The sequence below is a fragment of the Chelon labrosus genome, assembly GCF_963514085.1.
Source record: "Chelon labrosus genome assembly, chromosome: 17".
In the NCBI taxonomy this organism is placed as follows: Eukaryota; Metazoa; Chordata; class Actinopteri; order Mugiliformes; family Mugilidae; genus Chelon; species Chelon labrosus.
In genome coordinates this window covers 22,248,459-22,262,705 of record NC_140350.1, presented here as the reverse complement: position 1 = coordinate 22,262,705, position 14,247 = coordinate 22,248,459, and the positions used below count along the sequence as shown (strand labels likewise).

The 14,247-nt window shown below is 43.9% G+C and overlaps 1 protein-coding gene across 1 annotated transcript in view; it reads right to left on the bottom strand.

Annotated features, from left to right (window-relative positions):
• The window catches only part of tecta (tectorin alpha), a 38,923-nt gene that overhangs the window by 22,919 nt on the left and 1,757 nt on the right, over positions 1-14,247 (bottom strand). The window contains exons 3-8 of the mRNA XM_084565036.1: positions 12,386-12,534; positions 12,101-12,240; positions 10,547-10,728; positions 10,104-10,360; positions 9,896-10,022; positions 9,675-9,791 (exon numbers count right to left, since the gene is read on the bottom strand). Of these exons, the coding sequence (XP_084421162.1) occupies positions 9,675-9,791; positions 9,896-10,022; positions 10,104-10,360; positions 10,547-10,728; positions 12,101-12,240; positions 12,386-12,524 (962 nt within the window). The 5' untranslated portion in view covers positions 12,525-12,534. The remainder of the gene's footprint in view (positions 1-9,674; positions 9,792-9,895; positions 10,023-10,103; positions 10,361-10,546; positions 10,729-12,100; positions 12,241-12,385; positions 12,535-14,247) is intronic.

Sequence of the window (14,247 nt, the reverse complement as noted above, 5' to 3'; positions counted from 1 at the left end):
CTGTATTTATTGGCAATACTCATATTTAATTCCACTCAGAAACCAATCTTGGCATCTCTGTGGGGCTACATTTAGCATAAATGTTTTGAGGAGGTACTCTGAAGGTGCTAGTTAAAAAGTCAGCACCAAAAGGGGATGCCGCATGCCAGTTTTAGCAATCAAAACCCAAATAATGTCAATCTTGTAGTGGCGCTAGAGAAAATGTCAAGGCACAGCCAAAGTGATTAAGATTAATCTGAATGAAGTGTCAGAGAATCATCTACGTCATTAGAAACTATCCGTCCAGGATATAATGGATATGTATCAAATGCCAGACAAGATAATTCACAAAAATTCAAAAGTCAACCCCTAGATTTTCAGGATATCAAGTCAATCAACAGTCAATCCTTTCCCAAACTGGATATGCCCAATGCAAACTACTGAGAAAGATTAAACTTGAAGGTTCCAAAGAAGTCACTAAGGTACGAATGTCCATGTACTAAAATCTATGATAATGTTCCAGATAAAAAAAGAAGATCCCATTAAAATGTTAAGTGCAGCTTTTGGGACTGAAAGGCCAAATCCTTTAACTCCCAACCCCTGAGAAAGGGGTCCTGACGGTGACGGTGGTGGCTGAGGGTTGGGTGGCATAGATATCCCACACAGGATTAGAGCCATGCTGTTGGTAGAGCAGGAGGGGAGGCGGGTATAGAGGGAATGCCCCAGAAACACAATACCGCCTGACACATATGGAATGAACTGTTTGCAGCTCGATTGCCAGAAAGAGAGAAGATCTGCCGAATTCCATCTTCTCCACGGCCAAGCATTCAGGCTGCGAAACGGAGCCGAGCACGTTGATCACCGGCCCGTTCTGCCTGTAACACGAGCAGTGCCCCGCTCCATACCTTGTCTTTCAATCAGGATGCTGAAATGGTTAGAGAAGAAAAGTTTTCCAATATAGTTTTTGTTTTTTTCTTTGGATTGCATTGCCTGTGACACTTTGGTCAAGAGCATTGACTGTTTTCAGTACGTAGAGACGGATGATCTGTCCGTGTCATCACCCATTCCCAAGGAGATTAAGATTTTGTGTGGTGTCTCCGGGAAAACTAAAAAAACTGATGGCGCATGAGTGGAGCTGGGCAGGCAGGTCACATCCAGGCAGACAATAGTGAGGGCACCCACCTGACGCTTAAAGTGACATGTGCATAACTTTAAGCCTTCTGCGATATTCAGCCCTTGCACAGGCTGTAAATATGAAGCCATTTGAGGGAGTGCAGAAGGCCAAAAAAATTTAAATACCATTACCAATATACATCAATCTACCACAACATTAAAACCGAAGTGAATAACATGGACCATCTTGTGACAATTCAATGTTCTGCTGGGAAACCTTTGGACCTGGCATTCATTGGTGTGGATGTTACTTAGACATGTAGCACCCACCTAGACCAGACCAGGCACCCCCACCCCATAGCAATGACACTCCTTGATGGTAGCAGCCATCCCCAGCAGGATGCAGCCTGACACAGACACACACACAAAAACACTTTAGGAACTAAAAAACTAAACTAAAAAAAAAACAAAAAACATGAAGAACAGCACCTGGTCTCCAAATTCACTAGATCCCAAACTGATCCAAGGATCTGTGGGATGATCCACAGAGGCCCCTCCCCTCAAAGACCCCCCCCTCCCAAACAGCTTTCTGTTGCCAGACACCACAGGACACCCTCAGAAGGCCCATGTCCATTCTTTGATGAGTCACTGTTTTGGAGGCACAGGGTAGACCTACACAAAATAAGGAAGGTGGTCATAATGTTATGCCTGATCGGTGTATGGCTGTGCGATTAAAAAGGCAAAGCATGACTTTCAACCCACAAAAGACACATGATAGAAATAAACTCAACAGACGTCGGAAAACAGTGGCACAAAATGCAGTTATACAATTATTGCAAAGGGTACATTTAAATTATGTTACCTATTATGCCGAAATATACAAATGTAACACTCAAATGAGCTGGAATAATTATAATTTATTTCTTTAAAAGAAGTGAAAGCCCCATTGTACAGTACAGGTATAGAAATAGCATTATGATCTCAAGAAAGCAAACAAGAATTGAAGACACACAATAGAAACTACAGACAGCAAACATGACAAAAATTAAAACATCATATTCTGCATTAGAGATTTTTTTTATTATTATCATAACCTTTTTAAAAATCTGTAAATAAATTCTGTATTTGGTGCTGAAGGAGGATAGAGGTGAAAGTGACGGGAACGTAGATAATAACGTCAAAATTACAAATGCCCACGAACAACTTTGTTTTCCTGAAATGAAATACTGAAGCAAACACAAAGAAATACCAGAACATGCAAACCAACCAACCAACCAACCAAACGACTCAGAGCGACCCACTTCCACGCAAAAAAAAACGCTTCACGCTTACCCCATTAGTTTCCACTGAACCACTCCCCATCACATAGGTTAATACAAGTCAATATAACAAAAAAAAGGACATCTCCAGTTATCTACTACACAAAGAAAGTCCGTGTCAGAGGAGCGACGCTGACACAGAGCGATGGCACCACAACACATTTTCACACGCTTTCAATAGCACAGGGCTAAACTTCACTTGAAGGTATAATTGGCGTAAGTGTGCTAAAAAAAAAAAAAAATCCAAGTACCTCCAAACATGACACAGCACTCCAATATTTTAAAGACTACTTCTGCAAGCTTCCTGATGTTCGTTGATAGTGTGCCCAGTGTAAAACAATATAACCCTCCAGTAAAAGGCTTGGGGTTTGTCAACTTTAGCAAATTATTCGCGCCTATGTGCATAAAGGTAAGTCTCGCAATATAGTCCTAACAGTCTGTACACAACAAGCTCACAAAGGATACCATAGATATGTTTGTGACCCAAGCCTCTATGAATGCACCTGGGTTCAGTTTGTGTGGAGTGTCCAAGTTTGACTTAACTGTAACATCTGAAAGTTGGTTTTCACAGCAGGAATTTGATAAACTATAACACGTAGCCATGATCACAGCTTTAGCCTTTGTTTCCACTGTTCTCTGACCCCTTCCCTTTTCAAAATCCTGGGAATATGTTTCCCTCCTACGGAGCCCTGCCATTACATCATTTGTTGGTCGAGACACAGTGCGATCACTTCACAACAAGGACAACAGACAACAGCAGTAACCACCAGCCACCATTAGAGCACAATACGGACAAACAGAAATAGTATGCGACCACTTGCCGCACAAAGGAAGATGACTCGGCACTCGTTTGTCAGAAGAGACAAATGATAAGACATGGAGAAGTGGACCAAAAGACTTCTAAGGTCTAACAGTGCAGGAACAGAATTCAAAAAGGTGAAAATTCACTGTAGCTATTGGGCGACAGCCAAGACCCTACGTAGACCCTAACGCCGTAGCCTGACGTGCACCTCCCCAGAAATGTAACTAGACCGCAAGAGCTTTGATTGGTCCGCTCGGTAGTGGCGTATTCCCGATTTAGTATTTACCAGCTGCTTCTCCATCTCTGCAATTTTCTCCGATTGTTCTGGATCAATAAAGATGGAACACTTTGAGGAAAGGTTAACTGAGGAAGTTCGGAGATACAAACATTTGTACGATTCGTCTTTGGCCAAATTTCGGCGAAAGTTTCAGTTGCCATTGTTGAAAGTGAAGCAGGAAGTAGAAACAAAAAGCGCCGACTAGCGTTTGGGAGGAGTTTTTACAGAGCGAGCCAGACTGACGAGCGTACAAGTATAAATGGCTCATACCGGCGTAGGCTACGTACGTAAGTTAGGGCGTCTGGTCCCACAACACCCTAAAAGAGCGTTAATGTAGAAACACAAGTTCCTGCACTGAAAAAGAGCTGTAGGTGATAATGTGTTCCACTATCTGTGCCGACTGTTTCATTTTGAAAACCTTAATCAACATTTGGCTCTACCGGTGGAGAAGTTCACAACCCCACGTCTTGTGAAACGGATGTCAAGCAGAGACTGAGGCGAACGGGTGAGGACAGGGAGCCTGTTTGGTGAACCCATTCCGACTTAAATGCAACGGAAGTCTCCGTGACACAGCAGCTGGTGTGTGGTTACCCTACAGATTGGGCCTCAACGTTTCTCAGCTGCCTCTGCAGCAATAGAGAGAGAGAGAGCTGCCCCATTCATCGGCTGGACAAGCCCGAAGACCCGCAGTAACTCGAGCATCAACACTCTTTTCTCTGTCCCGGGCCCAAGCTCACCTCAGACTTGTCTCGACTTTCTGCCAAGGCGTCTTGACTGAGGAGTAGCAGTGTGATCTAGGTTATCCCCAACACATGGCATTCATACATCCCACAGTGGGGTTATCTCAGGATATTTAGCTCGTCACGTGAAATAGTCTAATCTGGGTAACAAGTAGAAGTAGGGAAGTCACTTCTGTGCACACTTTTGTTCCCGCTAAAGAACATTCTTATCAGTAAATCCACTCTGCTTAAATAAAGGTTAGAAAAATAGAGCCTCTTTTGAGTCAGTCATGGGCATGAAAATGTACATAAATCGCAAATTATTCACCCCCCCAACCACACACAAAATAATAAAAGTACCCAATTCACGAACTCTTGGCAACGGCTAGAAAATTAAAGGTCACATGAAAATCTTGTGTTGGTTCATTTCAGTTCCCGATAAGGTTCTTTGCTTGTCATCATGTTGGCTTTTAAGGGAGCTGTGCTGGGCTACAATGAGCCCAAACTGCATGTTCCAACACAACAATGAACAGGAACATGAAATGTAGAAGAACTGCTGACTACTCTGCAGAAAAGCTATTCAAAACCAGTCATTGCAAAAACACTGTGGGTATTGTTGAGATCCAATTTCCATCTGAACTTTGGTATTTGTTTTTTTGTTTTCTTTACTATAAAATGGTTTTAGTTTCAAACTTTAGCGTACAACTTGTCAGTTCAACTTTTCCTTAAAGGGACTATTTGCATCTTGTCTGAATTTATATTAAAGTTTTTATAAGAGAGATGTAAACTACCGTCTCCACCACTACAAAATGTTCAGCTTTCACTCAAGTTCCAACCTTTGTGAATGTGAAACCCCGATGTGCAAATATACTATTGCATAAATTTGTTCAATAATGTTGGGCGCGTGCACGGGTCGATTACCGACACCCCTGCTCTGTTTCCCGGATTTCCCGTCTCCCTCTTCACTGTCCTTAGCAAAAAAAAAAAAGGCAAAAACAAGCCCAAATATAAATCTTTAAAAGGGACGTATTATGCTTTTCCTCATTTTCTGGCATAAAAGTAACAATGTTGGATGTTCATATTAAACGTGGAACTGGAAAAGAGCATGATAGGGTCCCCTTTAAAAATGTCGGACAGCAAACGTCTTTACATTCAACACTGACAAAAATATCATCCTTTTTTTAATCTAAAAACAAAAGACTCAAGTCAAAGCTTAGTATCCAGTAAGTGTTCATTCTCTAAAACTCCTCAAGTCCCATTGATCCACAAACCAGAGAAGCTCCCGACTCAAAGATCTGAGGAGCTGCAGCGGCTTTTGACTTTGGGCACTACCAGAATCTCATCCCCGTCGCGAATGCTGTAGGAATGGAGAGCCCTGCAGCCGCACTTCAGCTCCTCAGGTCCGAAGACGGAGCACATTTCCTGGCTGATGTAGAAGAGCCTGATCCCGTTGGTGGGCAGCTGGAACAGAGACCTGAGCTGCTTCTTCAGGTCACCCACCGTCTGCTCGAGACGGAGGCTGATGGCCTCCACCCTCTCGCCCCAGCGAACGTCCACCGTGGTGCAGCGGGGGCTCAGGTCCACCTCTGCCAGTGGAGCCAGTTGGCCATACTTGGATACGAGGATGTGGTACCTAAAAAAGAAAAGTAAGTTCTCACAGTCATGCTTTTGATTTTTTTGTTGTTGTTGCAAAACCTACAAAATTTCGAGAAGGTCAGAAGAATGAAGAGGCAAGCCAAGAGTCGGCCGTGTGTTGGAGAGCGTCTGATCAGTTCAGAAGAAAGCAACAGTAAACCCTATCCCTAACCCATCTGAATGTACATGCTGATATTTCCTCAACATCATGATCATCTAGAATAAATTAACTACAGACCAACTGAGCAGCATGATTCAGGAGGTCACCTCTGTACTGTTTTTTTGGTTTGTAGCTCTTCCTAGCTTCCTAGCATCACAGCTAACAGTTGTTCTTCCTGTTTTCCCATTTTGAATGATGAATACAGACTACTGCCACCTGCTGGTAGGAAGAGTTATCTCCTTTTTACACATAACCTATGTCCCAGTTGGCCATTGGCTGTAGCCTTTGTGGTGTGTTCAAGTGCTGCTTTTTGGCTCAGACAAAGGAGATGTCCTTTGTCAATGTCGGTCTTTGCTGCAGACCAGCTCTTTGACGTCAGTTTGGCGCGTTCAGGGCGCACATAGATAAATGTTATAATGTGCAACTCTCTTTGTTGCATGTAAATAAATAAACAGTTATTTTTCCTGTGATAGACTGGAGACCTGTCCAGGGTGTACCCCGTCTCTCACCCATTGACAATTGGGATAGGCTCCAGCCGCCCCGCGACCCTCCAGAGGTCAAGTGGTTACAGAAAACGACTGAATGAATGAGTTCTTTTTCTATTTTACCGCTAAAAAACAATTTGTTTGCGTGCGTCTACGTGAAAAAGATGTGCTTCTGGCCGATGCTTCCAACTTAAGATAGCATTATCCATGTGTACTTTGTGGCATTTTGATAAGCGGTAACTTGGAGAAAGGGCTGCTGTCTGGACTCAACTCAGAGAAGTTGCGATTATGCATTCTTATCGTTTGTCTTTTGCACTTTCTGGTGAAGCGGAGCTTAAAACTGAATGTGCAGCAGGCGGGCACATTTGCACAAACGCGCTTTGGATTGTAATTACGTGGTGGTTTTTTATGAAAGCTGAGATGTTGCACTTTGCAGCCAATATAGTGTCATTACTACAATTACTACCCAGTAATTGGAAGTTCCAGCCATTCAGGCACTCAAAGGACAGTTTTATAGTCAAAATAAGCACAAAAGTCCATGTGGATATTTTGGGACTTTGGTGTTAAAGGATTAAAGAGAATAATTAAGCGTGACATGTTTATTATAGACAAAACTGAGACATTTCAGTTTTCCCCTCTGATTTCAAGTGCGTCCACTCACGTTGTTATATAATCAAATTAAGCGTCCAAAAAAACAGGTGGATGGAAACACTGTGCGTGTTTGAGAGGCAGCAGAGAAACACAGAGTTGCCTGGCCTCCTGCTTGCCGTGAGAAAGCTTGCAGCCGTCTCGGGGGAGTGTGTGCTCGAGATAAGGACCCAGGAACGATTAAATAAAATCCAGGAGAAAAGGCCTGCGCTTTCAAAGCTACTGTAACAGCTGGGCCAATCAAAGCAATTTCACTTCCCTCCCCAAAACCCCTCCACAAAGCCGGTCCCCTGGCCCGGGGGTTTCTGGCCAAAACCTTGCGATCCACCCTGGGAATTCTCGTCCGAGGCCGCGCTGCACAAAGTGCCATTCTAAGAGAGGCCATTTAGCTAAAAGGCTTCATTTAAGGGTGGTAAGCACGGCCTAATGGGACAAAAACCGCTGCAGGTGATAACAAGTCAGCATGCCGATTGTCTTTTCGGCATTCTTCGATAATGGCCGGGAAAGTAGCAGCAGAAAAAACAGGTTTTGGAGACGCTATCTAGCCCAGATCTTCTCTCTTGGCATTTCATCGTACCTCGCTCTCTAATTTCTCCCAGCTCCTGGTTGAAAGATGACCAGCTTAGGAAGTTAAAATGTTGATTTTCCCACTTCACTCAAAGCCTGGCTCTCAATATCCAGGTCCAGTCCCCCTTTCAGGCCTTCTCTACTTATTCTACTGGATATGCTGACGCTCAGATTTCTTTTTCTGACCCTGCTCTCTCTTTCACTCTATCCTCACCGCTAATCCTTCCTGCCCAGTCAACACATTTTCTGTTTACTAGCTCCTCAACCCGTGCTCCGTTTCTAGATTATCCACAGTTCTCTTTTAAAATAAATTGCTGAGGTGTATAAATCGTTATCGGGGGAGGGGCGATTTATGGTTTTCGAGGCTGCGTTTACGGTTACTCAAAGCCGGGCCGTGTCGGATGTGTTCACCCGAGAGGCTGTGACCCGCCCTGCAGTGTTTCTGATCTCTTGGGGTAGCGAGGCCACGGCCCCGTCGGAAAGGAAAGGGGATAGTGGCGGCTACCGAGCGTGTCCGACACCCACGTAACGCCCCACATGCAGCCGTGGTGATCCCTAACCTCGGACCTACACTGGGAACCTGGCCAAGACCGGACCAAGACCGCACCAAGACCGCAAATGTGTATATATGAAAAAAAATGTAATCAGAGATGGATTTGAGCACAAACATGAACGAAATGTGATATTTTAGATAGCAGATGGAGGCTTGAACACAATATGTAAAAAGATATATATTAATAGCTCATGGCCAGAAGTGTTGGGACCACTCCAGTGACATCAGAAAACAAATCTCTCAAATTAAGGTTTGACAGAGTAGGTGTATATGTAAAAAAAAAATAAAAAATCAACCTGCTAGCTAGTGTATCAGTTTTCCAATCAGAGAATTCCCAGCACAAAGGACTCATTGAGCAGGGAGAGACTGGTGGCATTGTCTCCCAAAGGTTAGTTTCCCCCAGTCAGGGACTACACCTTCCTTCAGAAATCCCTCCCCAACATTCTGCTGAGGTTAAGTGGAATGCAGCCGGTGAGCAATTATTCGACCGCCGGGAACCGATGAGGAGGACTTCCCAAAAATTTATACTGTGAAAAAAATGTGTCGAGGACAAAGAGCGAGCTGTTGCCGTTGTCACAACTTCACAGGTGTTCACGGTGACGGTGCGAGTTCTCTCGAGCGGCGGCGAGTGTTGACACCTGCACGTCCTAGCTTTGGGTTATTAATAACGGCTGACAGAAATATTAGGAATTTGAGACACAGACGTTGTCAAGATTGGGCGGCGCAGTGGCGTGGTGGTTAGCACTGATGCCTCACAGCAAGAAGGTTCTGGGTTTTAATCCATCAGCCGGCTGGGGCCTTTCTGTGTGGAGTTTGCATGTTCTCCCTGTGTCTGCGTGGGTTCTCTCCAGGTTCTCCAGCTTCCTCCCACCGTCCAAAGACATGCTCGTTAGGTTAATCGGTGATTCTAAATTGGCCGTAGGTGTGAGCGTGAATGGTTGTCTGTCTCTCTGTATTAGTCCTGTGATAGACTGGAGACCTGTCCAGGTACCCTGTACCCTGCCTCTAGCCCAATGACAGCTGGGATAGGCTCCAGTCCCACAAGAGTTTACAGAAAATGAATGAATGAATGAATTTGGCAGATTAATTATTAAAGTAATACATACATTTAAAATCTAATTCTAAGTCTTAGTCAACATCACAGATTCTGTGACCAAACCTCAAATCAAGGTGCAGGAAATTCCATTCTAAATATCAGATGGAAATCCTACATGGGTCAACATAGAGATGAAATCACTGTGTTCAAACGTCCCTTTGAGGAATCAGTCCCCGTCCTAATCAACCTAATCAGAGCCGTCCTAACCTATACTCCTCTTCCAGTTCTGGGGTTTTTTTCATGTGATAAGCACATGCATCACTAAAGAGATCCTCCTTTACAATTAGCTATAAAAAAAAGGTATAAGTAATGTGTGTGTACCTCTCAGGCAGTTCCTCTTCTGGATAGTCCTGGCAGTACCTGATGAAGAACCTCTCAGCATCTTCTCTCTCACCTTTCGACACCTCACTCCCATTTAGCATGATCACAGATGGCAGCCTGCAGGCCAGGTTAATGACTCAGTGTCAGACATTTAATATGTAGTCTAAAGTTGAGAAGTAATCCCACTACCCTGCATAATGTGTATGCGTCTCCAGACTTACTGTGCTAAAAGGAGGCTACGCCTCTCCTGTGTACTGTAAGACTGCAATAAAGGAATCCCTTTAGCTTTGACTTCCTCCAGCTTTGGAAATAAATTCAGTCTTTCAATGTCTTCCCACTTATTAAGACCTGAACAAAATAAGAACATATGAGATTAAAAGGCTAAAGCTGGTATTACTTGACAACGTGCACAATCTTCACTATCCAGACCTGAGTTGTTGAGGTTGATGCTGCGCAGGTTGGGGAACAGCCGCTCCAGTGTCTCCTTGTTGTCTCCCACAGAGTCCACGCTGTTATCGGCCAGCACCAGAGCGCTCAGGCTGGGGTACAGCAGCCCGAACTTCCTCACTTCTGCCCACTCCTGCAGCTGGTTGTCTGTGATCTGCAGCAGGCGCAGCGACGGACAGGACGTCTTGGATTCTGACACAGTCTTGTAGCCGTTCATGCACAGGAAGAGTTCCTCCAGCCTGGAAAACAAGGCGCAGTGAACGGTTTGAGAAATGCAAATGTAGAGAAGGTGCAGCACAAACTGACCAAATCCGAGTCTAAATTAATCACACATCAGACTCTGGATACACAGATCTAGCATCTCCGGATCCGTGATTCCACCAGCAGCACAGCGACAGGCACCGTCTCCCTGCTTCATCACTTACTCCGGTGTATGCCGAGTGAGCGTGTGCACGGTGTCCCAGCTGACGTTCGTGTTAATGAGGATGAGTCGCCGGACCCTGGAGAACACCTCCGCCATGCTGGGCTCCAGCTCCACGCCGCCCAGAGGGTTCATGCTCAGGTTGAGGAAGTCCAGGTGAGGGATGTTGGAAACGATGGTGCAGATCTGGCCACGCGTGAGCATTAACAGAAAGACAGTAAATGCTGATAAAGTAAAACATTTGTGAGAGCAAGGTAGCTTCCGTATGAACTTCTGAGGATCTGTGATGTCATTATTATGTTATTCTACAGTATGTGCATTTTGAAGGCGTTTTGTATTGTACTCACATTTTCTTTTATTTTCATTTGTGGCCCGATAAGAAACAAACAAAGTGATTGTTTCAGACTATAATGATTTTAGTTTCAGTTCAACTTGACATTTGAAAAACATAAAATAAAATAACAACAGCTCTAAAACTCATGAAAACACATGAGGAAAGGACAATTTATGGTTATTCCTTACTTTAACAAATTAATTAATCCGTCAACCCTGCTTAATAATAAACGATCACACCTTAGCCAGGTCTGAGCCACTTAGCTCGAGTGTTAATAGGTGTGCCAGCTGACACAGCCGGCGGGACATCTGCCTCCAGCCAGCACTTAAATCATCCAGCTGCCCCGATCACAAGGCTCTCACGTACAGTGCGTTGCGCGTTCCCTCTGGTTTGCAGCGCTTTCGACTAAATCACTAACTAGATGCAGCAAAAACACAGCGTACGCACAGATCTCAGAGGATCTCCTTCACGTGCACAATGGATAACGGATTCATCCCATTTAGCTGTTTAAAGTTCGGAGCCCCGGTATGATGCATGCCGGTTCACCATCATCGCACTGGGACACTTGAATTTAATATCTTTACCGTAATGAAGTCTCACGCTTACCTGTTATGCTACTATATATTAATTCATCTTTGCACTGAGCTAGAGACCCAGATAAAGCTGGAAGCACATGCACGCAGAGGCAAAAATATAACAGTAAATAAAGTAAATAAAGGCCGAAGTCACTATTGTGGAAACCAAACGATACATTGCATACTGATATTCAATCATTTAATTTGTTCACTGATTCTTGTGTGACTTTGTGTATCAGTTTGCTAATTTATGAGCAAATATTTATTGAAAAGCTGTTCTTTTATCATTTGAAGTACTTTTTAAAGCAGCATTTCCTATTATAGCACTAAATGAATGTGGTAAATCTCCCCTTACACAATTTCAGCGAGGCCCCGGATGCATTAGGTTCATCTTTCCACAGTAATGTGATCAGATCGGACCTTAATGCATCCTTAATTAAATTAAATCTCGAATGTGTCTTCAATTAGATTCAGATACGTCCACTTGTGATCAGTTCAACCAGGACGCATGTTGTTTACACCTCAGCAGCAGCAGCAGCCAAATAATGCATTCAAATAATACGGTCTAATATATTAACTGGGCGGCTCTGCTTTAGAAAACAACGTAAGTAAATTTCCGGTCTGAACAACCTGCTGGAAGAACACCCACCTCCACCCAGTCATTGAGCTGATTGAAGGACAGGTCCAGCTCCACCACGTGGGCGCAGAAGGTCGCGATGTCTGACCTGCTGCCGGCTTTGGTGATCCCACAATCATTCAGAACCAGTATGTTGGGCAAGAAGAGGCGATCTGCAACTGGGAAAACGAATGTCAGCTCGACCCTCCACTCGAGAACACTACACAAATACAAGATGCGGCGCCGACCTTCTGATAAGTCCAGCATGGCATTATGAGAATGCTGGCCGGTGACGAGCCCGAAATAACTCCCTCTCACCTTTGACGGGCGATCCCGGAGGGCTGGGCAGAATCACGACGCCTATGCCTTGGCCGTAGGGGAAATTCTCCGGGTTGTACTTCTCGCTGATGACTTTGACAAAGGTGCGCACCTCCTCTTCATCAGAGGACACCTCCATGGTTCCAGCCCTGGGCAGATACGAAAAAAGAAACAGTGATTTGGGTCGCTAGCTGTTTATTCTGCTGTCTCTTCATGATGCCAGCCCCCAAAACAGGAGCTCAAACGCCTTTTATTGGACTTCAGTGAGAACAAATCATATAACCTGAAAAAAGTAAATGCGTCCACTTCACATGTGTATTTAATGATCTACACCTGTTTTAAATCATGTCTAAAAATTAAGTACAAAATACAAAAAAAAGTGGCAAAACATGAATCAGTTATAACTGTCCTTACTGTAAGTCTTAAAACTAAAGCATTTCGTGGCTTTTATTTAATATAAATTACATTTATTATATAGATAGTATAGATAAACTTTGGCTCAACTCTTAACTTGTTGGCATACTTTGTGTTCTCACTCAGGTAAAAGTTCACACATACAATAAACACTGACTCATCTCCGATAGCGGCTGATTATAGTGTTCTTATCTGATAGTGTGACCCATTTTATACTGGACATGTTGGTCACCTCATTTGTTTGCCAACTGTACTTCGTGTGAGGGACGATAAATGTACATCTACACTGAAAAACTGATCATTCAGAACATCTGAAGTAACACGAAGGTAAAGTCAGAGTAACTCTGGTTATAGTCAACACCACACCTGCCTCACTCTCAGAGCCGTCAGCATTGCCGCCGGTGACCCTACATCCCCTCTTCAGTCTCCTGCCATCGGGGAAAAGGTACCGGAGCCTCCGGGCCCGCTCCACCAGACTGTTGAACAGCTTCATCCACTAGTCTGTCAGGGTATATAACCCACCCATCACACAGGGACTCTACCTCACCTGTCTTAGTGACTTAAAAAGACTCAAGGACTCTAACCTGACAGTTATCTGTACCTTACTGCACCTTACTGCACCTTTGCACCTAAATCCAAGCTGTAACCGTACATTGCACTGTTGTACATAGACAAGTTTCTATTCATTCACTATATTTATATATATCCAGAACGTTCACTTTGTGACTGTTTCACTGCCAAATTCTGTCGCGAACGTATTGAGAAATTGACAATAAAGAAAATCTTGAATCTTGAATAATATAAAAATAACACTAAGCAATAACATTAACAATGTCTGAGAACACAGATGTTAGCTGTTAAGTTAAGTCAAAAACAGTCCCAGTTTTTGTGACGTGTCGATGTTAATCTGCACCTAATTGATATGCACACATACTGTATCTGCAGCAGTCAGGCTTTGAACATTAAGATAAAACAGCAGAACAGGATTAGAGTAAAAACAACTACTTCAAACTTCATTTTGTTGCAGAAATTTCTTATTCCGTGTTCCGTGTTATTTCTAAAAATAATCCACGACGACGACAAAATAACCCACCAGACAGAGAGGCGGAAACACGAGAGGCGAGGCGGCACTGACAAGAGCAGGTGCACAGCTGACACCAGGGCTCTTCCCGGTGAAGCCGAGCCACCTGTTCTGACCGAGATCCATTTTCGTTTTTTAACGATTATCATTTCTGCTGCTATTTCCGTCAAGAAACAGTTAGTTCACCGGTCAGTTAGTCAACTTGATTGACGGGGTGTGGAGCTTTTCCAGTGCACAGTTAGCTTTATATGAGTGGACCATTCGTCTCTCTAGTTTGATTCAACAGAAGACATCATTCGAATGCGTTACGCTGAGATCTGGAGAGATGAATTTGAGATGAATTTGAAGCCCAAACTGTGTGTAAAGT